General features: G+C 34.9%; 8 protein-coding genes across 8 annotated transcripts; 3 read left to right on the forward strand and 5 right to left on the reverse strand.

Moving 5' to 3' along the window:
• PHYBLDRAFT_141327 (hypothetical protein) lies at positions 1-249 on the forward strand (the record flags this gene model as incomplete). Its single annotated transcript, XM_018430568.1, has 2 exons — positions 1-82; positions 137-249. The coding sequence occupies 2 exons, from the start codon at positions 1-3 to the stop codon at positions 247-249; spliced, it is 195 nt and encodes a 64-aa protein (XP_018295479.1).
• A 2,007-nt stretch (positions 250-2,256) lies between these two features.
• Positions 2,257-3,199, reverse strand: PHYBLDRAFT_141328 (hypothetical protein; the record flags this gene model as incomplete). The annotated part of the gene is made up of 3 exons (XM_018430569.1): positions 2,257-2,368; positions 2,525-2,804; positions 2,887-3,199. The coding sequence occupies 3 exons, from the start codon at positions 3,197-3,199 to the stop codon at positions 2,257-2,259; spliced, it is 705 nt and encodes a 234-aa protein (XP_018295480.1).
• A 352-nt stretch (positions 3,200-3,551) lies between these two features.
• Positions 3,552-6,761, reverse strand: PHYBLDRAFT_122377 (hypothetical protein). Its single transcript, XM_018428868.1, has 10 exons — positions 6,598-6,761; positions 6,411-6,466; positions 6,029-6,127; positions 5,725-5,896; positions 5,468-5,607; positions 5,180-5,388; positions 4,776-5,050; positions 4,386-4,573; positions 4,179-4,308; positions 3,552-4,077 (listed from the first exon to the last, which is right to left on the reverse strand). Exons 1-10 carry the CDS (start codon positions 6,680-6,682, stop codon positions 3,899-3,901), a joined length of 1,533 nt encoding a protein of 510 aa, XP_018295481.1. The 5' UTR covers positions 6,683-6,761; the 3' UTR covers positions 3,552-3,898.
• An 880-nt stretch (positions 6,762-7,641) lies between these two features.
• PHYBLDRAFT_141330 (hypothetical protein) lies at positions 7,642-9,973 on the reverse strand (the record flags this gene model as incomplete). Its single annotated transcript, XM_018430570.1, has 8 exons — positions 7,642-7,836; positions 7,916-8,055; positions 8,146-8,437; positions 8,510-8,983; positions 9,106-9,344; positions 9,450-9,514; positions 9,615-9,698; positions 9,765-9,973. 8 exons carry the CDS (start codon positions 9,971-9,973, stop codon positions 7,642-7,644), a joined length of 1,698 nt encoding a protein of 565 aa, XP_018295482.1.
• Positions 9,974-10,717: 744 nt separating this feature from the next.
• On the forward strand, positions 10,718-14,137 carry PHYBLDRAFT_185497 (hypothetical protein; the record flags this gene model as incomplete). The annotated part of the gene is made up of 6 exons (XM_018439084.1): positions 10,718-10,800; positions 10,854-10,900; positions 11,385-11,855; positions 12,048-12,404; positions 12,498-12,914; positions 12,981-14,137. 6 exons carry the CDS (start codon positions 10,718-10,720, stop codon positions 14,135-14,137), a joined length of 2,532 nt encoding a protein of 843 aa, XP_018295483.1.
• Positions 14,138-14,616: 479 nt separating this feature from the next.
• Positions 14,617-15,738, reverse strand: PHYBLDRAFT_60577 (hypothetical protein; the record flags this gene model as incomplete). Its single annotated transcript, XM_018440662.1, has 5 exons — positions 14,617-14,838; positions 14,960-15,101; positions 15,187-15,382; positions 15,432-15,502; positions 15,593-15,738. The coding sequence occupies 5 exons, from the start codon at positions 15,736-15,738 to the stop codon at positions 14,617-14,619; spliced, it is 777 nt and encodes a 258-aa protein (XP_018295484.1).
• Positions 15,739-16,349: 611 nt separating this feature from the next.
• NDUFB8 (NADH dehydrogenase 1 beta subcomplex subunit 8 NDUFB8) lies at positions 16,350-17,066 on the reverse strand (the record flags this gene model as incomplete). The annotated part of the gene is made up of 3 exons (XM_018443852.1): positions 16,350-16,403; positions 16,570-16,719; positions 16,872-17,066. Coding segments are annotated over 3 exons (399 nt in total), but the record flags the coding sequence as incomplete, so codon positions are not given.
• A 988-nt stretch (positions 17,067-18,054) lies between these two features.
• PHYBLDRAFT_60579 (hypothetical protein) lies at positions 18,055-23,523 on the forward strand (the record flags this gene model as incomplete). The annotated part of the gene is made up of 23 exons (XM_018440663.1): positions 18,055-18,081; positions 18,217-18,388; positions 18,488-18,593; positions 18,702-18,778; positions 18,851-19,229; positions 19,297-19,384; positions 19,450-19,663; positions 19,843-19,954; positions 20,032-20,264; positions 20,375-20,457; positions 20,537-21,085; positions 21,148-21,249; positions 21,329-21,434; positions 21,526-21,606; positions 21,746-21,832; positions 21,933-22,050; positions 22,236-22,338; positions 22,420-22,519; positions 22,625-22,676; positions 22,743-22,903; positions 22,992-23,123; positions 23,213-23,375; positions 23,463-23,523. The coding sequence occupies 23 exons, from the start codon at positions 18,055-18,057 to the stop codon at positions 23,521-23,523; spliced, it is 3,306 nt and encodes a 1,101-aa protein (XP_018295486.1).
• Positions 23,524-23,540: the final 17 nt, after the last annotated feature.

A 23,540-nucleotide genomic window follows, 5' to 3' on the forward strand; every position in this document is an offset into this window, starting at 1 on the left:
ATGCGTTCTGCCCTCTTTGTTGCGTTTATTATTTCATTCCTCGTATCTGCTACTTATGCAGGTCCTTGTGTCTATGGTCTCTGTCAATCGGCTTGTGCTGCTGGTGTTATGACTTGTTACGGATGTGCCGGTGCAGTCTTTGGTACAATTGCCGCTGCAGTTGCGTCTCCTGCGATTCTAGGATGCAATGCTATGTTTGGGGCATGTTCATCAGCATGTGCTTGCACTCTACTACTTCCAACTCCATAAGACTATAAAAAATCTGTATGCTTTTTATTAAGCGAAACATGTCTACAATAAGAATAATAAAGTCGATTCAACCTTTGAAATTTTACTTGCTGTAATATCTTGTTTGTTATTTGTAAAAACTAGATCCTTGATCTTGAGGACTTATTTCTTTTATAAGCACTTTCAAGTGAAATAAGACATCCTAAATAGTGTTTATTATGTCTATTACTATATAGAATTTTAGTATTATTTCTAAACATCATGTTTCTGTAAATATAATAGGTAAAAACAATTAATTAGAGCCGCAGTAAAGGATTGTACAGCCTATAACTCCTTGAAAGGCTTTGAAATTTTATATCTAATCAGTAGTACTTGTGTTCTCAATAGCTTATTTTTTTTAAAAGAATTGTATAAAGATGAACTGATCCTTTCATAAAACAAAAATTACAAGGGCAGTATAAAAAGAGAATAAAAGATATGGTAATATTTGAAGATGCTGTATTTATTCACCTTGTGATTCTTTAAAAGAAAGCCTGTCTATATATACTTATATGATTGAAGATTTTACTGCGAGTCAACAAAGCTTAGAGTACGACGTTTGATTGTTTGATATGTATGGTCATTAATGACTCAAAATACAGTAAATATACATGGTTTTGTGTGATTGAATATAAAAGTTCTGTAAGATTTTATTATGTTCTCTTTAAAGCCTTGCTGCAAAAAGAAATTTTATGTGATTCCTAAATGATACTTGGCTTATGAATAAGGCTTTTTCTCAAAAATAATAATTGTATATTAACCAGCACTGACTTTTTTTTTGTTGTTGCTGTTTTTGCTGTTTTTGCTTTTGGCATTCAAATATTAATATTAATTATAATTAATAGTTAATAACTAACATCTCCTTCATAATATATGCAAATGTATATTCTCTCCTTTGAAGATATTAACTTACCTCCCTGATCTGAGCTTGACCGAAACAATTTATAATCCTCTTGATAACCAGTGTGGAACTAGACTGATGTCCTCGATCAGGCTATTGTTCTTTGATAACTAAAATTAATAATTGACTTGAAAGAATAGCTGGTTACAAGTGTAGATATTATTTATTTATTTATTTGAGCAAAAGAATACTAGATATGCTAAATCAATTTAGCCATACTCAAGAATATACCATATAAGGATGAATCTCCTTGTCAAAACTAAATATTGTGTCTATAATTTTATCCTTATGGATGTGATTTAGTTACTGGTTTTTCTGTAAGCCTGTACAAGATGTATGCGTATGTATCTAGGCCTATTATAATTGTACTACACTTGTGTATATTTTCTCTACTGTGGACTCTAAAGGCTATGCAATACTCTCCACGCTATCTTTATATATATAGAAATAAAAAGGTTTAAAATTTACAGCGACCTTGACTTTGACTTTGACCGGACCGTGTAATACATAAAGAATCGTGTAACATGTTTGAATTTCCATCTTGGCATGTTCCCCGATAAGCAGCAAAAAAAAAAGATTTATAAGTAATCAATTGATCATAAAATCACAATAGGTAAATTGCCAATATCTTTAATTTCTAGACTCGATTACTGCAGTATCGATCAGTGCATACATACAAAAACATAATATATCTATTGCGCCATCCGACCTAGTTTTTTTTTTTCTTTTAGTATCATGTCATGCACACCCACACTCTACATGAAGCCATTAGTGCAAAAGCCTTGATGAGCACATATATATATATATATTTTTAAATAAATAGATAACAATAAAAGCTTGTTGTTTGTTGTGCTTCTTCCTTTGCTTTGCTTTGCTTTGCTTTCCTTACTCTAGAACTAGCAAGAAGGAGGTTACAATTTTCTTTTTTTTTAAAAAAAAAAATAGATAGATAGATAGATAATATATTGTTGATTTTAAGTTTGGCCATCACATTGGTTGATCATTCAAAGGAAAGGAGTAGCCTGTCTCTTTTTTAGGTACTTTTTTTTTTCTTTTAACTCTTCCTTCTCCTTATTGCTTGATTGTATTCATCGAGAGCTTGAATGTTCCTTGATATCGATATTAAGATCACACAATTCGGCTGTTAATCTGACAATACCACTTGTGTTTTGGTGAATATTGAAAGATATTACTCTAGGTCTAATAAAGAGATGTATGTATTAGCAGTGGAATCAAAATAAATTATATATATATATATTTTTAATAAACAAAAACCAAAAAAAAAAAAAAGGTTTGCGTTTGTGTGTATGTATGTATTTGAAATTAGTCGTCTTTAATTACTGTAGGCTGTTTTACCTTGCAGAAACCGCACAAACAGAAGAACCAGTAGATGAAGCAGCTAAAATAGGAGGATGAGTAGGAGGAGGAGGAGGAGAAGGATGAGAAACAGATAAGGATGATGATGTTGAAGAAGAAGAAGAGGAAGAAGAAGAGGAAGGATGTCGAAGAGCTGTGTTGGCTGGTTGAGTTCCAGCCGAATGTTTCTTGCGTAAAGGTATTTTGGATCGTTTTCGTTTTGGTGGACCCTGTAAAACACGCAGTCCTTTCTTTTCAAGGACTTCTTCCTTTGGCGCAACTAATGCACAAAAATTAATATTCTTGATCCACACATAAAATGTATTTGTTTATTTAATTGTATGCGCATAGATAATATTTACGTTTTTGTGGTTTCTTTTTATTTTCCTTGCTACCGATCTTGCTCTTGACATGAGAAAATGTAGGAAGTGGGTAACTCGGAATCTTTGGGTTCGTTTGGCTATTGGCACTGCCAGTACTATTGAGTCTTGCACGGGATCTTGGAACAACTGGAGATAGAGATTTTGCAGGCATAATGACTGCTCTTGGTTCTGCCTCGAACAAGACCTTTCTCTGTCTTGGAAGAGGTGTAGGTGTAGAAGTTTCTCTTGAAGAAGAAACAACTGTTGGTGTTTTATTACTGGTTGTGTGGGTTTGTAATGATATAGTACTCATTGTAAATAAAGAGAGAAAGAAAGTGAAAGTGAAAGAGGAATAGGAAGAAGAGAAAAGATAATTATATATGAAATAAGAAATACGTAAAATGCATTGTTCTGCATTAATATAAATAAATAATTATTATTATTTTTTTTAAAAAAAAAAAAAAGACAAGTTTTGCCAGTAAAGAAGAAGGTGGCTTTTTGGTTGGTATCGTATCGTTGTATAGCCAACCGTGTCACTTTTCTTTTAATCCAAGTTTGGCCTTTTGCATGGGAGATAAAAATATAGCTATTATGTTCTCCCACATATTTATATTTATATTTATATTTATATTACAAGTCCCATATCATATTATTTTTTTGTACATATTTATATATATGGAATTCCTCCTTGCTTGATCCTCTTTATATACATAATATATAATATATTTAATAATAATAAAAGAAAGAAAGAAAGAAAGAAAGAAAACAAGAAAACCCATAAAAAGCATAACAACAAATCATAATAAATTTGGAAAAGCAGATTTCTTCATATATCCTTTTCGTATATATTATGTGTGTCCTGGTTATTTTTTTCTCCTTTTTTATATATGTTATATGTTATATATATATATATATATATATATATATAAAGAAAGTGGTATTGATGGTAAAAATATATATATATATATCCTTTTTCTTTTCTTTTCATTTCATTTCATTTCATTTCTTTCTTTTACTCTGCTTCCTCGGTGGTATCAAAGACACCCTTGGATCGCTTGGTCTTGCGGTCACGGGGATAGTATTCAGCCAAGATGTTCTGAGGAATACGGTTCAAGAGCTCCTTGGGGAAGATACGGAGAAGAGACCATGCGAGATCAAGAGAATCATAGATAGTTCTTGACTCATATGCACCTAATTTGATTTTTTTTTTTAAAAAAAGAGAGTTATTATTATTAGAACAAGTCAAACAAACCAAACCAAACCAAAAAAAAATGTACTGTTTCATAACATACCTTGGGAAATGAAAGTCTTTTCAAACTTCTCCAAGAACTCAAGTGAAAGCTTATCTTCCTGGTTCAATGCTTCCTCACCAACAACGGCTTTCATGGCAGCAGCGTCACGACCAATAGCATATTTGGCGTACTAAAAGAAAGCAATAGAAATCAAAGGAGTTAATAATAATAAGAAAGAAAGAAATAAAAATAAAAAAGATACTTTACCAGCTGGTTAGAAACATCACCGTGATCCTTTCTTGTCATGCCTTCGCCAATAGCAGACTTCATGAGACGAGACAAGGAAGGCAAGACGTTGATAGGGGGGTAGACCTGACGGTTGTAGAGTTGACGATCAATATAGATCTGACCTTCAGTAATGTAACCTGTCAAATCGGGAATAGGATGGGTGATATCTGAACGAAAAGAAGAAGAAGAAGAAGAAGAATAAAAGATTGATTAATAAAAACACACACACACAATGCACTTCCAAAGGGTGTAAGGTTTTTTTTGGGGGAGGAGAGGGGGGGATCCATATATTAAATTCAGGAGTATGTATTGTTGGTGTTTTTGGGGTTTTTTTTGTGTTCTATATCTTTTTAACGTTTTTATATTTACCATCGTTAGGCATGGTCAGAATAGGGATCTGAGTGATAGAACCGTTACGGCCATCAACACGACCAGCACGCTCGTAGATGGTGGACAAATCGGTGTACATGTAACCTGGATAACCGCGACGACCGGGAACTTCTTCACGGGCAGCAGAAACTTCACGAAGGGCATCTGCATAAGAACTCATGTCTGTCAAGATAACCAACACATGCTTCTCAAGCTGGTATGCATAGTACTCTGCTGTAGTCAAAGCCAGACGAGGAGTAATAATACGTTCGATACTATGATGCCAAAGACAAAATATAACTATAAATATAAATCCAAGTACAAATTTCAAGAGTCTGGAAATTCTTTTTTCTCTTCCTCCTTATTCTCTACAAATTCATGTCTATTTCACTTCTTTTGCTTACGTAGGATCGTTGGCCAAGTTCAAGAAGAGAGTGACACGCTCCATGGAACCGTTCTCCTCGAAATCTTGCTTGAAGAAACGAGCAGTCTCCATGTTGACACCCATAGCACCGAAAACGATAGAGAAGTTATCTTCGTGGCCATCGTGGACATCCTTGGTAGGCATCAACTTCTTGACAAGACCAGCCTGACGACAGATCTGGGCAGCAATCTATACATATATTTGTTTTTATAAAATTAGAAAATGTTTTTCTATATTATTTATTTATTTATTTATTTATTGAACTTACTTCGTTGTGAGGAAGACCAGCAGCAGAGAAAATAGGGATCTTCTGACCACGGGCAATGGAGTTCATGGTATCAATGGCAGAGATACCGGTCTGGACCATCTCCTCGGGGTAGATACGGGAGGAGGGATTGATGGGTGAACCTATGGTTATATAAAGATGAGATCAGATCTTCAAAAACAAAAGAATACCATATTTTGTTGTTGTTGATGGGTGGAATGGGCATAACAGGTGCCCAGACAAGGTATCGTTTTAGTTACCATCTACATCCAGATAATCGTCTGCAAACACCTTGGGACCCTTATCAATAGGCTTTCCGGAACCGTTGAAAACGCGACCCAGCATGTCCTCAGAAACAGGGACCTTGAGGGTGTTACCAGTAAAGGTAACGTGTGTCTGCTTGGCATCGATACCTGAAGTGCCCTCAAAGACCTAAACAGTTTTGTATACATTTATAATTTTTGGCTTTTTGATTAATCTCGAGAATTTTTCCCTCCTTCCCCCCTTTTTGTTTGAATATAAAATACAGAGACAAAATCCCGAAATCTTGTCGCGTTGCGTTACCTGAACAACGGCCTTCTTTCCCTGGACTTCAAGAACCTGACCAGCACGGACGGAACCATCGGGAAGAGTCAAGTTGACAATTTCAGAGAACTTGGGGAACTAACAACAGCCAAAGAAACAAAGCTTGATAAACAACAAGAAATCGATAACCTTGATCATCTCTTGATTTCCTTCTTGGCAAGGCGACAATAGAAACTGTCAAGCACATCTTTCTGCCTCTTTTTCTTTCTTTTCCTCCCTTTATTTTATAATGTATTTATATTGTTTGATATTCCAAGCTTGTATATATATATGTGTGTGTGTGTGTTTGTAGAAAGGGGAAAAGAGTGTTTGGCTTGTGCGCTTGCTTTATTGTAAAGTGTTTCGACTGAGATGAGCTCACCTTGACATTGTCGAGAATAACAAGAGGACCATTGACACCAGTAACGGTACGGTAATCTATTTATTTATTCATTTATTTATTTATTTTTATGACAAATAAGATGCCCACGCTTTTTTCTTTCTTTCTTGTTTCTTGTTTCTTGTTTCTGAATTATGTGTATGCAACACATCTCTGTCTTATTCTTTACCCAATCGTGGTTTTGCGATAAAGTCTCGGGTAACAGCAGTTTTGTGGAGCTCAAAAGCCTCGCGAGCATTGATAGGGTTGACCATCTTGGACTACTTGATAATTTAAAACAAAAAAAAAAGAGAATAAGGAAAAAGGAGTTCTAACTAAAGAACAAGAAGTGTGTTTCAAGCTATTTCGCTATTTTTTTTTTCCAGACGCGCGCGGGGTTTTTGGGATACGGAGAAGCTTCATCGTTTCGAGATGTCATCAGATGCTCCGATAGGCCAAGCGAAACTTTTTCTCTCTTTTTTTTTTTATTTTTTTTTTTTGCTCAGTGTTTCCAGAGCCCAATTTCGTTTTCTTAGAAAATGATAGTAATATGATAAAATTTAAATCCCAGACGTTTCTTTTTTTTGCCTTGCCATATTAAGATATCTGCTCTCCCAAGAAATAAAGAAGTACGTATTTTTTTGTGATGAATTCATTTTTCATTTATCGCAAAAAAAATAAAAATAATAACAATGAGTCTGTATATATATATATTGTTAAAGAAAGAAAAAACGTACAAAGCTTTAGGTTTGGCCAATAATATACTTTGTGACCGACCACTCTAGAATGCAAAAAGAATAAAGAATGGTTTACATTTATATATTCCTTTATCACAACTGAGTACCCCTTTAATGGTTTTTTTTTCTAAATAAAACTTCCAACACCCTTTTACTCATAGCGAATAAGTGACAGGACAGTAAAATGTTGAAAGCGTCTATATTGCTAGTCATACATTGTTTTTCACTTCTTCTCTTAACCTATATATTGTCACAAATAACCAATTCAATAACACTTGTATATAAATCATCTTCCTTTTGTGAATCTATAACTTAATAGTCTCTCGAATCAAACTTTTGGTTTTTAGACAATGAGGATATATATAAAATAAATAAATATGTGGGTGTGGGGGTAGTAGTATTGGAATTTGAATTTGAATTGGATATGTATATATGTATATATGAGTATATGTGTATATACTTGATGCTTTTTTTTGTTTTCTATATGTATATAAGTATTATTTGCTCTTTCCTGAGCTCAAGTGACAATCTTTCATAAACAAAGATGTCACCAAGAAGCACAGAGACGAACAGACAATAGCATACCAAAAGGTAACATGGATAGATTTTTCAAGGGCAGCAAGAACAACAATCTGGATATCTGGAGGCAAAGTGCGGATCTTTGTAATCGAAGTGCGTACAAACTCGATAATCTATTTTTATATATAAAAATAGTTAAATTCATATATTCTATCTTCCAAAAAAAAAAAATTATTATTATTTTCAATATACCTTTGGTGCATCAGGACCTTTGATAGAAGCAGTCAAATTCTTCTTGAGATTGGCTTGAAGAATAGCAGCCGTCACAGTACTTCCGGTCAACCAACCAGTGCTTCGGCACAAGAACATCATGGACGTGGCAGAAGCATTTTCTTAAATGATGTACAATTGTTCAAGTCAATATCGTGTCACACGCACACACACAGAAGGAAATAAATCCTATGATCTTTCTCTTGTTTTACCTGTACGAGAAATGTCTGCTACAAGAGCTACCATGGTGGCTACAAAGAGTGTTCCAAAGCAATAGCCTTCTACGCTCATGCTTAAAAATTGAACCCACATTGGAGTAGTAGAGGTCCAAAGGAAATGGGATACCGTGGCTCCCACATTTACGACCGAAAAGACCACAATATATTTTTTGTAGCGGCCAGTGACAGCCAAGTAACGACCAGCAACCCAACATCCAATAGTTACCATGGCAGTTCTAGGAAGTACCCACAGACCAGCTGAAGAAGCATTATAACCCAATACACCCTAAGAAAAAAAAACACACACAAGTTTAATAAATATAATATGATATAATCTAATATAATCTTATTTGCTTACCATAAAGAACTGAGGGACCAAATAACCGATACCCATAGTAGCCGAACACAAGAAAAGGTTATTGAGGACCACAGAAACCAGATTACTGTTTCTGATCAATTCACGAGAAACCAATGGCTTTTTGGCCACATAGAACTCGTAAAATCCAAAGCTAACAAAGGATATTCCGGCAATGACCAAGAGTGCGACAATAAAAGGATCGCTCCAAAGATGTGTGTTTCCACCCAATGAAACACCCGTGGCAAACGTGACATTGGCTGTGAGGAGTATAAGTGCTCCCACGAAATCAACGTTCTTCATCTTTTCGCTCAGAGGTTCATTTGACTTTGAGACCGCAAGGTTGTAGTTCTCTAGTCTGTAGACATAGATATACAGGATCACTAAACATGGTGGCAAGTTTAGGTAGAAACAATAACGCCATCCAAACATGTCGTTGATAAGACCTCCCAAAGGTGCGCCCACTGTAGCACCAACCTTATAGATTTATTTATTTAATTTTAAAAATAAATAAATTAGCAAATTATCAATTGATTTTGCACCATTATCAATATTATTTTTGTTATTATTTTTTAAAAAAAAAAAAAAAAAAAACTTACGGTGTGAGCCATGTTTACATATGATTGGTATTGTCCTCTACTTCTCATTGGTACAAGGTCATGGATTGCAACCGAGGCCATTGTCATCAACCCACCACCGCCAAGACCTGCAATAGCTCTTGCGATTGACAGCTCCAACATAGTTCTGGCTGCACCACATAACCAAGATCCAATCAAAAAGAACAATAGGATTGCGACCAATGTGTTTTTACGACCAAATATATCCGACAGCTTTCCATCTACAAATTCAATTTGATTTGATTTGATTCAATTCAACTTGATGTTAGAATAATATCAGAAATACAACCCCTGCATATATATATATATATATATAAATCATTTACACAAAGGCTGTACGGCAGAAGTACTGAGCATATAAGATGTCATAATCCAGACAGATAAGTTGGAGCTAAATACATAAAGGGATAATGAATTGACGGATTAATATTAGACTATTTTGTTGGATATTTCTCACCACAGAAAAGATTCTCTTTTTTGTTTTACTTTACTTTTTAAACTCTGTGCCGATTTCATTGAAGACTGTGGTTACAATTGAAGAGTCCATGGCAGACAAGAAGCAACCAGTGCATAAACTAAGATTAATATTAATAATACTATTTTAATCTGTTTTATTTGTTGCTAAGATTAATTTGTTTTACCAGGTAACCAAGACTGATAAGGAGGCCTTTCCCATGTACTTTGTAAGATCTGGGTGGTCATCCTCAGAAGTTGGCTTCAAAGTTATAGTGATTTGATCATCTTGAGTACTAGAGGTAGATACATTATCGCTTGTAGAACCATAGTTGTTTTCCTGGCCAGAATCCTTGATAATAGGAGATCCTTCCTTTATAGAAGAGCCACTGGTCATTCTAAAGTACTGTGATAAATTCTGAAGAACCAAACACAAAGAGAGAGAGAAAGAGCGAAAAATACGGAAAAAGGGAGTGTGATAAATAGTTTTTGGTTTTTGGTTTAATGCATAAAATTTATGTAAAGCAACAACTAAAAAAAAAAAAAAAAATTCAGGGCCAAAAAAAAAAAAAGAAGAAAAGAAAATTCAATATTATAAAGTCACAATTGCGCCTTTACACATATGATTACGCAACTTTCTGAATGTGTCTTGTCCCCTTTTTTAGTGATAAGTCGGATATGATCATTTACAGTCAGATCTGGTGCCATCTTTAATATAAACCTAAATGCATCCTTTTTTTTTCTGTATGTACATCAGCAAATCAAATCTCACCTTTTGGCTTGACTTGGCTTGGGAGAGTCTCTTTTTTTTTCTTTCTTTGACCTAAACTAATACACACATTTTATATAATTAGAATATATAATTTGAATCTGATTGACGGAACAGCAAAAAAAAAATGTATAATAGAAATAACCTTTATATCGAACAAAGATGAATTATTCATTTTGTTCTTAATTAATTATATTTTATCTTGAAGATCTAAGATAATAATAAAAAAGGGAACATAGTATTGCTCACCCTGAACACAAAGATTTGACTATTAAATGGTGTAATATAAAGAATAGGAGAATATATATGTACAATATCGATCTATCATTTTCTTCTTCTTCAAAATAATATAACAATAGTGAAAAGATTTCCATGACCAATTTCTTAGAATTCACAAGAGTTACAGAAACTTTAGAAATAGGAAACTGTCAAAACTATAAATCTCTAAAGTTACGGTAAATTCACAAGAATTATAATTATTTATTTATTTTTTTTAAAAAAAAAACAGATTAATGTTCCTAGGACCCATTCATATTCCTACCAGAATTTTAACTTGTAATAAATAAAATCCAAAATTTCCACGGCCAGAAAGTCCTCCTAAATAAATAAATATATAAGACATGATTGTGCTTAAAGTTGTATCTCTTGTTATAGTAATACGGCTTTTTTTCTTTTCTTTTATAAGAACATTTAATTACAACAAGTATTACCTTTAGATTATTTGCGCATTCTGAAGTCATAATTTTAGTATTGTATTTATATGTGTTAAAAGCAAGTCTTTATTTGTTTAGCTCTCCCTTACTGACAACAATAGATCTTTGAATATTGAGTTTGTATCAACAAGGTCTGCATAGTCTATATGAAACCAATGACGTCAAATACCATCAGAGTCTAACATGAGAATGAAATAAAATTTTATCAACAACTAACTAGTATATAAAGATGATGGCTCATTTTATTAGAATTCTTATTCTTTTCTTTTAAATAAATAAATAAATAATGAAAAGGAATTTTATAAATATACTTCTTTTATCACTAGCATTGCTAGCATGCGTCACCAATCATGGCGTCTTTGCAAAAGAGCGACCAAAGACTGTCTATGATCTATTGAACAATAACCCTGACTTTTCATCTCTTGTCAAGTTTATAAACGAACATGGCTTAAAAAAGGATCTTACCGGCGATAATGTGACAGTACTTGCACCTCTCAACGAAGCCTTTGAGAAGTATCAGGAAAAAGAAAGTGCTTACTTTCTGACAACTCGCAAGATTACCACAAATGATGTTCTGTACCACATTCTGCCTGTTGCTGTTGAATCCGAAAACCTCTACGATGGCCAGCTACTCAAGAGTCTATATTACAAAAACGAAATTCCCCAGATGATCAAGGTTAACGTAGATGACAATGGCATCTATGTCGGAAACATACAAATCAAAGAACGTGATCTTTTGGCTGACAATGGTGTCGTTCACAGTATTGATACATTCTTGACAGCGCCGTTGGATTTGGGTAAGTTTCCTCGCTTAATATTAATAATAACAAATAGTAATATATATACATATACATAAAGACATAAAGACAAAACTTGGTCAAGACATTATAGCTCTTTTTATTTTTATTTTGATATTATACTATATAATTAAACCATTAAATACATGATATTGTCTTAATATATTTTATAACATTATTATTCTTTAATAGATCGAGCATTGCAAAAGGATAAAGATCTTCACAGCTTTAATGAACTTGCTTCCAAGACCGACCTGATCTACAAACTAAGTGATTCAGACGGCTACACAATCTTTACTGCCGAAGATAACCTGGACGGACTTGATGACAAACAAAAGTCTTACCTTCACAGCCCCTCTGCTAAAGACGATCTCAAGAAATTCTTGGGCCATCAGATCCACAACTCTCTTCTTTACACACACGAGATTCCTGAAGGCACCAGCCAACTCAAGACATGGGGTGAGGATCTTGAAATCACTAAAACTAAGCATGGCAAGATTACCGTCAACGGTGTCCGTATCATTCGCTCTGATATCTTGGTCTCAAATGGTATGTATGATTTATACAAATAACCAACTTTTGACAATAAACAATAATATACTAAAAACAAAACAAATGAAAATAAATAAATAATATTCTTAGGTGTAATTCACTACCTTGAAGGCTCAATTCTTCCCTCAAAGAAGTTCTGGGACTTTGATACTCGCAAGACTATGCTTGCCATGAATGCCACCAAGTTTGTCAATCTTTTGGAAGATAATGGTCTCGGTAACTATCTCAAAGAGGCCGACACTCGTGGCTACACATTCATCGTTCCCACTGATGAGGCTTTGGAGACCACCGATCTCTCTAAAAAAGAAACTGTCTCATGGCTAAAGTACCACATCATTGACCGTGTTTACAACCCCAAGGATTTCGTAAACGGTGCTCTTCTCCAGACCGAATCTACCGACCAGCTTGGTGATGCAAAGCAACGTCTCCGTGTCCATGTAAATGATCAAGACGATGCTCTTAAACAAAACATCCAGTTTGGTCGTTCAGGAACAGCTGGTTCACCATGTAAGTTGTCAACTTTTCAAAACTTATCAAAACTTATATTGATATATTTATGTTCATTTATCATAGATAACTCCAAAGAGAGCATCATGTACCCAATCCACCGTCCCCTTGACCTCCCTCGTGATCCCCTCAGACGCCTTCCTGTCGATCTTGAGCTGTCTTCCTTCGTGGCTGCAATCTATGCTTCTTCATCCGAGGACGTTATCACCGACGCAAAGGGAATCACTCTTTTTGCACCTACAAATGATGCATTTGGACGTCTTGGATTGCTTTACAAGCACCTTTTACACCCCGACTCGAAGAACAAATTGCAGGAACTCATCAAGTTTCATGCTGTCAAGCGCCTGTTTTACGGTGCCGAGACCGAGAAGGGCGAGCACAAGGTTACTACTCTGCAAGGCTCTGATCTCGTCCTGAACAAAACAGGAGATGGAATTTATCTGCGTGGGTCTGGAGCCGCCGATGGGTCTGATCGATCGGTTATTGCAAAGATTGTTGAATACGATACCCTGGTCTCTAACGGTGTTGTGCACAAGATTGACCGTGTCGAGCTGCCAAAGTCCCTCGAGGTGACCAACCGAGACCTTCTTTCTGCCCAGACCAGCACCAGCTTCTTGGATCTCCTGCGCCGCGTGGATCTCAGCAAGGAAATCCTGGACGGACCCAACGAACACTACACCATCCTTGCTCCTTCCGACAAGGCCATCTCCAAGATCGATCTCGAGGAACTGATTAATGATCATGAGAAGTTGAAGCGTGTTGTCAAACTCCACATCCTTCCTACCCTTATCCCACGTGTGAATATGCTGAACGGCAAGCGCGATGACTCGTTGTTTGACATGGGTAGCACCTACAATGATAATGATATCCACCGCGAGATTACCTTGGCGGGTGTTGATTTTGATACCTTGCTATCAAATGATGATAAGATTGTGATCCGCACTACACCCATGGGATACTCGGTCAGTGTCAAGGGCAGTCTTCAAGAGGGTGCCGATGTAACTGATGTCGGAAGATCCTCAACTGGTGGCGGTGTTATCGAGATTGACCGTCTATTGATGCCCTATGATGATAGTTCCGTCAGTGGACTTTCCTGGTGGAGTGTGATCTTTATCGTACTTGGTGTCATGATGGGAGCCGCCATTCTTGCATACCTAATTTACTTTATGTATATCTGGTGGAAGAGACGCAGAGATGGACGTATTGCCCTTGATGATGTTTAAGGATATCAAATTTTTTCCTTCTTTTTTTTTTAAACCCCCCCCCCCCCCTTTATGTGAATACGCAAGTATATTTCTTTGCTTAACAAATATATAAATAAAAACAAAAAATTGTATATTGATCGAATTAATAAATTGTACTTTTTATATGTATATTTTTATATATATATATAAATTTGTATCAAAAATTATAAGCTCTTATTAAAAGTATAAATGAATCTGTATTGTGAGTTTGGTCTGTACAAAAGTAAATGATATGGATTTCGCTCTCTCTCTCTTTACACACTCACACCATGTTTAAGTTATAGAAGTATTATAAATGCGTGCTTGTCCTTGTGTTTGTGCTTGTGTTTATGCTTGTGCTCGTGCTTGTGCTTGTGCTTGAGCTTGAGCTTGTGCTTGTGCTTGTGCTTGTTTTTTTTGCGTGTGAGCTGAATGTTGTGTGGTTGTGTGTAATAGGGGAAGGGGGACTTGTATATAATTCACATGAGGCGAAAGTTATTTTTCATCTCCCGCAGAGAATGCAACACCTCGACTGGATCACTCTTCCCCACTACCATTTGGAGAGACTGTTCATTTACACGTAGAAAGGGGTTATACATCTTCTCTTGTCCAATAGTAGAAGGTACCGTGATTGGCTTATCTTGACACCAAGCCCACTTTGCCTGAAGTGCTTCATTTTGTGGCTCAATGGTCAAGGCAAACTATTATTTATAATATATAGAAAACAAATAGTTAATAATAATAATAATAATAATAATATACGCACAAAATCATTCTTTCCCTTTGTATGTATGTATGTATGTATGTGTGTGTATTTATTACCTTTAAATTATCTCTTGTGTACTCGTGTCCACAATAGATCCAGGTATCATCTGGTAACTTGTTTATTACATGAAACAGAATTCGGTACATGTCTCTGGCATCGCCTTCAAAAAATTTGCCAATTCCAGCTACGAATAGAGTGCTAGAGATTGGTTTAGTAGATGTGTATGTCGTTTATCAGTCTATTATTATTATTATTATTTATATTGATAGTAATGATAGCTTACTCTCCAGTAAATACGGCCTTTTCATTTGTTGCTGGATCGACCACATAATAGCACACATGTCCTTTTGTATGACAAGGAGTATGCAGCGGTGTGATATCCAGTGAGCCAAGCTTGAATTCTTCACGGTCTTTGCAAACATAGTTGATCTCCGGAATACGAGCATCGGCACCATAAACCGCTAACCCGGGTTTTTTGGCTACATTGAATAAAATTCATTATAAATTAACATCATTCGACTGTTTCACACAGAAAATACTTGCCTACCAGCTCAATATTTCCACCTGCATGATCCCAATGATGATGAGTAGTAAATACACTGTGGTATCATAATACATTTGTTTGTCTCTTTATTAGTATTGATGCTTCAAAGATAAATAGACAAATTATTTTGTTTTTTGGAACAAACCTCGATAATTTTGCACCGGTTTGACTAATGACATTCAAAATTTTGATAGGCTCCATAGGATCAATAACTGCTGCTTCTTTTGTCTTTTCATCAATGAGAATATAAGAATAGTTGTTTTCAAGGGCCTGGATTGGAATTATCTTCATGATTTTCAAAGAAAACAAGGAGAAGGAGGAGGAGGAAGAAGAGGAAAATTAGCGGAACTGGCCGACCTTTGTAAGTATAAAAATAAAGACTTCTCATCGGTCTTTTTCTTTAGAACCTTCTCTTGTAGAATGTTAAGTGGTCACAAGTCCGATCTCATTCCCAATCTCTCTGTTTAGAGGAGGACAACTAACAAACCTCTCTAGTATTCTGCTATTCTGGGTACACAAATCTCGCAGTCTCTCCTTTTCTCTAATAGATCTACGCACATTTTTAACGGTATTTTTTCTAGATTTTCTTTTTTAGTAGGTTAAACGGCAATTTACACACAATATATATTTTTATACACACAAACGCACAAATATGTTTAAATGTAATTTGTATATATAGTTTTTTATTTATTTTTTATTACCAAAAAAAATTATATATAAAAAATAAGCTAATAATAAAAGCATTACTCAGTACGAGCCTGTTAGGTTTTTATTTGAAATAATAATTTTTAACAGAAATTGATAATAAAATAAAATAAAATAAAATAAAAGGTTAATATCAAATACAATTATTAATGCTGTCATTATTATCATCAACTTACTCCACGAGGACGGATATCGGCCTCACGAGCACCAAGTTCCTCGGTCAATCCACCAAAAGGATAAGTACGCTGGATCTATTGTGGTATTTTGAACATTAGATTCCAAATTATTATTTTTATTAAATTAAATTAAATTAAATTTTATTATATTAAATTAAATTAAATTGCATTGCATTTCATTTCATTTTATAATCCCTTTTTCTTCCTAGCTATATCACAAATACATTTATATAATACTCACCACAGGACGCTCGGGGTTAACCTTGTAGATGAAACCAGCAAAAGCAGCCATTGAAGCAAAGAACACACCAATTTGAGCAAGAGCCTTGTAAGGGCTGTATGTATGCAGATCAGGAGCCCAGACACCCATAATTTCGTCTTCTTCATGAACCTGTTATTCATATACACATCCCATCCAACATACAATAGACACACATTTATATAATGTCAGTCATCATTTATAACCCCAATCTAAAATAAATAAAAATAATAATAATAAAAAAAGATAATCTCGTCTCTTATTCATCCAAAATCCTCATTTACATTCTCGCCAAAGTTACGCTTGTCCTGGGGATCCCACCAGCCAAAAGGTCCACGGGCCTGGCTGCTGTTGTAAGGAAGGTTGGGGTAGTCGCCAATCTGGGGATCCTCAACAACCTTGCCGGTGTTCAAGGTTGACTGAGCACGAACAACCAGCATAGAGGGTCTGCTGGCAGCGGCGAGACGTGCATTCAAGAGTCGGGTGGTCGTCGTGCGAAGGGCCATAACGTTTAAGATAGTGCAATTTACCGGATACGGTTGAAAACACACTTGTGTTTTGTCGCGACATACTTCCTACCCTTGGTGCAAGTCACGTTTGCTGGCGTCATGAATTTCCAAGACCAAAAGGATAAAAAAAAAATTAAGAAAAAAAAAAAAAGATTTAAAAAAAAAAAGAAAGTTAAACAGAATAGAATGAAATTAAATACAATCAAGTCTTTTATCCTTTGAGCCAAGACTTATAACAAGGCTTCTTATTTTGTACATAATATATATAAGGGGGAGAAAATTTTTTGTGTGTGTAGGGCAGGGTGGCCCATAGAAATCAAGCAATTATATCTCTTTTTTTTTTTCTTCAAAAATAAAATAAAATAAAATAAATTGGTTTAATTTCAACAAAACATATTTGGGCGTACGATTCTAAAGACTTGTGTAGTAATTGATAAATTCCACGGCGTCGACTTCTTTAAAAGTTCGTTAAAGAAGTATCTTTCAATTAACCAATCCTCCAAGTATACACAAATCTATACGTTATTTATTGGTAATCAAGTCTGCCTTTTCCCTACCACATTTTATGGTAATCTCAATAGACAATATATGGAATAGATTAGTATGTATAAAGTACTTGGATAAAAGTTCAATTGAATTTCTACTAAAGGAAATATATATATATATATATTTATATTCAACATATATCTTTCATTTTCTTTACTCAATCATTTCTACTTTGCGGTGTACTTTGTATTGCATTTAACTTGCATGATTTTTGTACATTTATTTTAAAGAAAAATAAAATACGCACAAGCCACACACACACACACACCACAATACATTATCTATGCATTTTCCTGTCTTTTATTATATAAGATATATCATATACGCATCTAGTCTGAGACTGAACCTTTGAAGATTCTCTGTCTTTATTTGGGAACCAAGGACGCCAAAAAGGATCATTGACACTTTCACCATGAGCTTATTTCCGGTCCACGAAGAGGTAAATATAAAATAAAAATCCAGAAATCTCAATGATGAATCCCGGATTATGATTTAGGCCATGCAAATGAATGCCTATATACAATTAAACAATTAAACAAATAAATAAATAATTTTTCTTTTTCTTTTTTCAAAGCCGATGCAAAAGGATCTTTTTGCTGGTATTGTAACCAGCCTGACTTTCCACAGCGAGTCTATTTTAGTAGCAGGACATGGTCCTTTCTTGAAAGTATACAATGTCCAGACGGGATCTCTTTTGGCTTGTGAAGAGGTATTGCCAGCCAATAGAATCCATCGTATTGTTCCTGGTAAATATATGAGTATACAAGTTTTTATTATATATATATATATATATATATATATATATATTTCTTTACATTATACAAAATATTAAAATGCATATAAAGTTCCTCGGGTTGTATACAATGGATCAACAGAATCAAGAACACTAGCTATATATGGCTCGAAATTTTTGAGTATAGTTCAATTGAACGTCTCTGAAAACCAGGCCAGGTAATTAAAATTCAATGCAGATACAAATATGTATTATTGAATAAATGAATGAGTGAGCGAATTGAAATAAATGTATGTAACCTAATTTTATCTATTTTTCTGCTTTAGTATCTCAGTAATTCAAGCATATGGACCTTTTCCTGACTGGATTATGGACGCTCAGTGGTTAAAGCCAGAAAATGCAAGTGATTATTAATGTGCTTATCAGTAAATAAATAAATATATATATATTAATATATATATATTTAAATAGCAAGACCAATGGGATCAAGTACCTTTTGAAATTGCACTTGCATACGCCCACAATTACGTCGAGATTTACAACATTAGCACTAGTACTCCGGAGCGTATTTACCAAATCCAATGTCAGGTTCGATGCATTCTGTACTCTGCACGCTTTTCTGGCCACACACTCGCGTCTCTTCAATTGGCTTCAGGAACAGTATTCAATCAGGTACATATCTGGAAAGTTAGCGAAAGAGACGAGGAAGGAGATGGTCGAGTGTCCCACAAACTTGTGGGCCATGAAGGTGTTATTTTTGGGGTTCGGTTTAGTCCAGACAATTCAATGCTAGTAAGTGTGTCAGACGACAGAACAATCCGAGTCTGGCCTTTGAAAGAAGATTCTACAGGAAGGTAAGAAATAAAGAATTACACAAAGTACAAAATATTATCATTTTACCTTTTCTTTTTCTTTTTCTAGAATACCAAATCCTTGTATCATCTTTGGACACACAGCTCGTGTTTGGGATTGTCAATTTGTGGATGAGTATCTTGTCAGCATTTCAGAGGTATGTATAAAATAGATGGTCTGGATTTGTCTTGCTTACTATAAAAGAAACACAAACATAAAAAGGATTTGACATGTAGAGTGTGGAAGAACGGTTTATTGACCGGTAAAGATGAAGAAAACGCCTCGGATGTTGACTGCCTGGCTTGCTGGGAAGGCCACGTAGGAAAGAACGTGTGGAGCTGTGCGATTAGTCCGGAACACAAGATGGTTGCTACAGGTGGTCAGGATTCTGGTATCCGCTTGTGGTCCCTTGTGTCAATAAAAAAAAACAAGATTGGTAAATATCGAATTTTTTTTTTTTTTTTTTTGGGGGGGGGGGGGGGGGACTCAAAGCAAAAAAGAAAAGAAACTATTTTAATTTTGTTATAACATCCCCCCCCCCCAAAAAAAAAAAAGAAAAAAGAAAGAAAAAGAAATAATAATAATTAATATTAACAATATTAATAATTTTACTAGAATCTGAAGATGATTTGGCTTGTCTTGCCCTCCCACCTCAGTTCACAGATGACTATGTTCGTAACTTTGTTCTGGCTAGTGACAAAAAAGCAATAGTTGCTACCAACAACGGGTACGTTAAATTATATCGTCTTGTATTATACCTATGCCTATATGTTAAAAGAAACTAAGCTGTTAAACATATTTCAGTCATTTCCTCCAATTCGATGCTTCTACCGAACCTGGTACTTGGAAATCAGTCCACAGTGATCAGGATTATCGTGGATATGCTATGCTCCAAGCATCTTCTTGTGGACGTCTTGTTGTAGCAGGCAGTATGGGAGGCCATCTGTTGATGTTTAACACCGATCGTTCGTTTGAGCCTGTCAAGGTAGCCGTCCACCAGCAAAAGATTTTTGAGATGTTTATTGAAGCCTCTACAGGTATGTCTTTTTAACAAAAATTAAATAAACGTTAAAGTAATACCGTATAGTCTATCATAACTAATTTGTCTTATTAAAAATAAAATAAAATCAAATACAAATAACAATAGACAAAAATGTATTCTACATCATCTCTCATGCTTACAACGGAAAGGTCTATATGCACAGATTGAATATCAGGGCTCCTTCCGAGGTATGTATTTATGGCTTACTAAATTACTCATAGTTATATCAAATACTAACATGTGTGTACCTGTTGCTGTTGTTATTAGCCTACCTTTGAGACTCTTTATCAACTAGAACTCCCTATCGAGCGTACGACTATTGTCTGCACTGCATTAACCGAGCAACAAGGCCTGTTGATTTGTGGATCCCGTGAATCTGCTCTTCTCATCTACAGACTTCCAGGACTTGGAAATCCTTCGAAAGAAGAAATCATGCCAGTAATACCCTTGATTCAGCTGAGAAGAACCCACGGACGCCAATGTGTGAGCTCAGTCGTGATCAAGCCAAAGGATCTCACAGACAGTTCTGAAGATATCCTGTTCTGGACAACAGGAAGAGATGGAGGTTACATCCAATATAGACTCAGAAACCTCTTGGAGAAAGAAACGATCATCAACACCGAGGAAACACAACTTGGCATTGCTAGTCGAGGCGACACTATAACCGAAACCAAGGATTTGGTACTTGAAAAGGTTTATCGTAACAGAGTCACAAAAGGATGGCTGGAAGGTGCCATTTTTGTAGACGGCCAACTTCTTTTGCTGGGCTTCTATCGCAAGAGATTCTTTGTATATAACGAACAAAAGAACTTTGAGGTAATACATATACAAAATTAGATAAGATGGTTCTGTAAGCTTATAAATCGAAACGCGTGTAGATGATGTCTGTTGCTTGCGGAGGTGCTCACCGTCGATGGCAATTCATTACACGCGACGCAAAGTTGAATACTGCAACATTTGCTTTTATTCGAAAAGAGGTGGTAAGTAATTCTTTTAACCAAAATAAAGAGAAAAGAGTTGCTTATTATTCTATTACTGTTATTATTGCTTCAACAATAGCTATATTCTTACTTTAGAGACGGATCGAGTATTAGTGGTGGATTTAATGAAAGCATTCTGTTGGACAATTACCACGGGAGAGATGTGCGTGCTATTCGATACATGAGTAAGTTGGACAGCAATCTATCTATCTATCTATCTATCTATATATATATATATATTTCGGCTTAAATAATAATAACAACAACTTGGTCTAGAGCTGTTTCCCGATAGTCCTGCACCAGAACCTCTGTTGTTTGCTACAGGTGGTGAAGATACGATTCTCAGACTTCAACAATGTAAGCCCTACAAGGTTTATTTAGCTTTTTAAAAAGTATATATAATATATATATAATATATATATAGGAATTCTTTTTCGGTTGTGCTCATTACTGGTAATATTAACAACAACAAAAACAATAATAATTATAATCATAGATATGCCATCATCCGATTCAAAGTTCGTTACACTTGCTACCATCCGAAAACATACTTCTGCTATCAAGAGTATAGAGTGGAGTAAAGGTACAGGCAGCTAAATGCACACACCGATACATACATATATATGTATATATATCAAGGTTTTCTTTTTATTTAACAAAAGATTGATTTGATTTTAATGTAGGCATTTCCACACTTCTTTTCACCAGTGGTGCTCACGAAGAACTTCGATGCTGGAAGATCGAGGCAAAACAAGCTACTCCACCCAATAGTATGATTCCATTGAGTGTACATTGTCTTGAGTGGGCAACATGTCCCTTTGTGAGGCAAATATTACTACTACTACTATATATATATATATATATATATATATATACATATACATATATCAAGCTATCAAAACTCATAGCCGTTAATATTATCATTATCATTATCATTATCATTATCATTATCATTATTAATATTAATATATTCTTGATTTCTTTAGTGAGACAAGTGAAACCAGAATTATGGACATTACTGTTGTTCTTGTAGATGCCGCACGCGGACTTCATTTGGTTGGTGCTGTCTATTCTGACTCTATGATCAGAGTAAGTTACAACCAAACTTTGCGAACCGTGTATAAATATACATGTTCGAATTACTTTTTTACTGATTAATCTTTTAATTAGATCTGGCTATTTAATGAGACGACTCGCAAGTTCTCACTTGTTGTAGATGGTACTTGGCATGCCAAGTGTATTCTTCAGATTGAACATATAATTATTCCAGGTAAGAAATAAATAAATAAATATGCATAATATTAACATAGTATAGGTCTCTGAATTAATACTAATTCAATTCAATTCAATTCAATTCAATTCAACTATCCTTTAGACGAACAAGGGCGTGATCGCCTATTGTTCTTTACTTCTGCAACAGATGGAAGGTATAAATGAATATATATATATATATATATATACATTTTCTTAATTGTTTTTAATTTATTTTGTAGAGTTGCATGTTGGGATATAAGCGAGTCTCTTTATGATGCTCTTAATCATGTTGATCTGGAAGTGGATCCTACAAAACCTGCTGTCAAATTGACTGAACCTGTATTTTATTACAGTGCTCACATGTCAGGTGTGAATGCTCTTCAAGTTACGACCTACAAAGGTAAGCTTTAAATTATTTTTCTAGAAAGTATATGTGTGATTATTAATTTAGTATTCTTATTACCATTTTTTTTTAAAAAAAAAAAAAGATTCCAAGCATCTGTTGTTCATTACTGGTGGTGAAGACAATGCTGTAGCTGCTGCTGTAGTAAATACATGTCCATTTGAGGCTGTTGGAAAACCTTTTATTATTCCAAATGGACATGCTTCTTCTGTCACAGGTAAAAATTCCCAAAAAGAAAAGAAAAGCACGCATACAACATGTACAGCATTTATTCATTTATTCATTTATTTATTTATTTATTTAAAGGTGTAAATATTATTGGAAAGACGGTGTTTACTGTTTCTACTGATCAAAGATTGAATCGATGGGAGATAGCGGACCATGGCAAGGATGGAGCATCTCTTGATATGGCAGATGCCATTTATGTGGATGTTCCTGACCCTTCTGCCATGGATTTGGTACAATACAAGTAAGTCATTTTCTTTCATATTCTTTTCTTCTTGTCAATTTACACATTTTGATTCATTTTTGGAATTTCTTCCTTTACTTTCTACAGTGGCCAAATCCATATTGCTGTGACCGGCATAGGATTAGAAAGTGTCAAGACTACTCTTTAGATCCAAAAATTATGTTT

This window comes from Phycomyces blakesleeanus (genome assembly GCF_001638985.1).
Source record: "Phycomyces blakesleeanus NRRL 1555(-) unplaced genomic scaffold PHYBLscaffold_4, whole genome shotgun sequence".
Lineage (NCBI taxonomy): Eukaryota > Fungi > Mucoromycota > Mucoromycetes > Mucorales > Phycomycetaceae > Phycomyces > Phycomyces blakesleeanus.